General features: G+C 39.2%; 1 protein-coding gene across 1 annotated transcript; it reads right to left on the bottom strand.

Moving 5' to 3' along the window:
• Positions 1–606: 606 nt before the first annotated feature.
• Positions 607–1,947, bottom strand: LOC130507746 (uncharacterized; the record flags this gene model as incomplete). The annotated part of the gene is made up of 2 exons (XM_057002405.1): positions 1,065–1,947; positions 607–971 (listed from the first exon to the last, which is right to left on the bottom strand). Coding segments are annotated over exons 1-2 (1,248 nt in total), but the record flags the coding sequence as incomplete, so codon positions are not given.
• Between the last annotated feature and the right edge of the window lie 671 nt (positions 1,948–2,618).

The raw sequence follows: 2,618 nt of genomic DNA, 5'->3' as shown, positions 1-2,618 counted from the left end.
GTTGCGTTTGCGGGACTCTTATGACTGGTAAACTACCAAACACAACATCTGTTAAATAATAATTTAACAATATTTACATTTTATGTAATTATAAAAATATTAAAAATCATAATAATATGATAAATATAAAATTTATATTTATAAAATCATATTATTCAATTTTAAAAATTTATAGAAAATATTTTAGTTTTGAATTTTTATAATATAAATTGAAATATAATATGAATACATTTTACAATTTCTATTATTTCAATTGAAAATTTTTATTGGATTTTTTTAGTATTATTTTTATTTATTCTGTTTTTAAAGAAAAAAAATTTACCCTCCCGCAACCGCCCGCAACCGCAAACGCTAGCTGGAACCAGCTTTTGATTTTAAGAGGTTCGGAGCGGTTTGAAGCGATTTGTAGCGATTTGTAGCGTTTTCTGTGATTGTTTCGAAACGCCAACAACCGTTATGAACCGCAAAAGCTGCGTTTGCGGGTGGTAGCGGGAAAACCAGTCAGCACCTTAAACATTCTTTTAAAACCATTATTAGTACAGTGCCTTGAGCACTCAAGGTCTTTAAAACAGCACCAGGAGAAATCATAAGGTTAGTTTTACTTACCTGGTCTTCCTTGTTCATCTTAGTTTGTAACTCATGCACCTCAGATGGGCTCAAAGGAGCTAAGTTGTACTTACGGTCCTTGAACTTGAAAGAGTAGTAGTTGGTGCGTCCATTGTGGAAGGTGGCTCTATCAAATTGCCAAGGTCTCCCCAGCAGGATGTGACCGGCTTGCATTGGTACCATATCACACACTACTTCATCTTGGTACTTACCAATACTAAAAGATATCTTTGCTTGCTCCGTGACCTTCAGCTCAGTCTTGTTGTCTAACCATTGCAATCTATAAGGCCGAGGGTGCTTGGTTGTCTCAAGACCTAACCTGTCCACCATATACTTGCTAGCCACATTAGTGCAAGATCCTCCATCTATAACCAAGTTACATACCTTAGCTTTGATGGTGCAGCGAGTGTGGAAGAGATTCTCTCTTTGAGCTTTCTCTTCAGGATTGGTCATTGTACTTAGTACTCTCCGAGTGACCAACATCTCTCCAGTATCCGGATACTCTACTTCTTCTCCAGAGTTCATTGCTTCCATTTCGGATTCATCTTGAGACTCATAGTCTCCATTGGTGGTGATAGTCATGACTCGTTGGTTTGGGCACTCCCTAGCCATGTGACCTCGTCCCTGACATCTAAAACAAGTAACATCTCTAGCTCTTTGATTGTTAGTACCTTTGTTTTGATCTTGTCTAGGACCCTTGTTTGAATCATCACCCTTACCCTTGAACCGAGAATCAATCTCTACGGCTTTACCTTTGTCATTTGGCTTGTTGACATTAGAAGTCCAAGGTTGTGAGTTTCTAGACCTACTAGTAACGGTCTTACGCTTGATTTGCTTCTCAACCTGCACAGCTAAATGCATTAGTTCATGTAAGCCACTATATTGAGCTCTTTCTACCTTCCTGGAGATACGCTCTTGAAGACCATCAATGAACTGAGCCATCAAAGCTTCCTCAGATTCTTCTAACTCCAGTGAGTTCATCAGCTTCTCAAACTCTTCAAAGTATTCCTCGACTGACCTATTACCTTGAGACAACTTGCGAAAACGTTTTTGTAAGTCTCTATGATAATAATCAGGAACATATCTTAACCTTAGAAGATATTTCATGTCAGCCCAAGTTGTGGCTGCTCCAAAGCGGTTCCTTCTCCTCTCAGCTACATTCCTGTCCCACCAAGCAAGTGCATTCTCGGTGAGTTGAGCAGCGGCTAGGGCAACCTTCTTGTGTTCTCCATAGCCATAACACTCAAAGATGTACTCTAATCGCTTCTCCCAATCCATGTAAGCTTCTGGATCAGACTTTCCTGTAAAAGTAGGAGGAACAATTTTAATATCTGTTGACATGAAGCAATAAATGGATGCATGGACATGAGAAACAAAGAAGAGAAGAAGATGAAGCCTCTCGGATGAATGAAGAAACACTTGATCAGCACAAGTCTTGTGAGGCAAGTCTGGCCGTACAATACTTGGGTATCAAGCTATCAATTCGCCATGAAGAGTTATTCAAAGACAAGAAGAATATATTTAAACTAGGAAGAGTGAAGCTGGCGACCGTTGGAGTGTGGAGACAAGGAGAAGCAAGTTGCACAATTAAATAATGAAGAAGTCACATGATCTCCTTGCCGTTGGGAGCTGTCTCTCTCCATCCAGACCTGTCCCTTTCTCGGATCAGTGCGCAGAGAAGACTAGCTTAGTTTATTATAGTTCTCTTTGTCTTGTTTCTCTATATTTGCTATTTAACCATGTATCATGTTAACTATTTTAATCAAGGAAATATGAATTCCTCTTATCTCTTTCTCTCTTGACTCTCGCAATACTCCTCTCTCTCTTATCTCTCTCTATCTCGGTTTGATACTAATTACTCACTCTTGTTCTTAATTCTCATCACAAACCTCCTTTAATCTTCATAAAATCTCAATATCTTTGTTGTGCTCTCTATGATGAGCTTCTCTAGCTCGGTTGTGTCTAAGTGGATCCTGTCTCCTAGGATTGCGGTTCTGGAGGGGATCATCATC

Source organism: Raphanus sativus, unplaced genomic scaffold (genome assembly GCF_000801105.2).
Source record: "Raphanus sativus cultivar WK10039 unplaced genomic scaffold, ASM80110v3 Scaffold5537, whole genome shotgun sequence".
In the NCBI taxonomy this organism is placed as follows: domain Eukaryota; kingdom Viridiplantae; phylum Streptophyta; class Magnoliopsida; order Brassicales; family Brassicaceae; genus Raphanus; species Raphanus sativus.
Note: the sequence above shows the minus strand (reverse complement) of the source record. Positions and strands in the feature narration are given on the sequence as shown.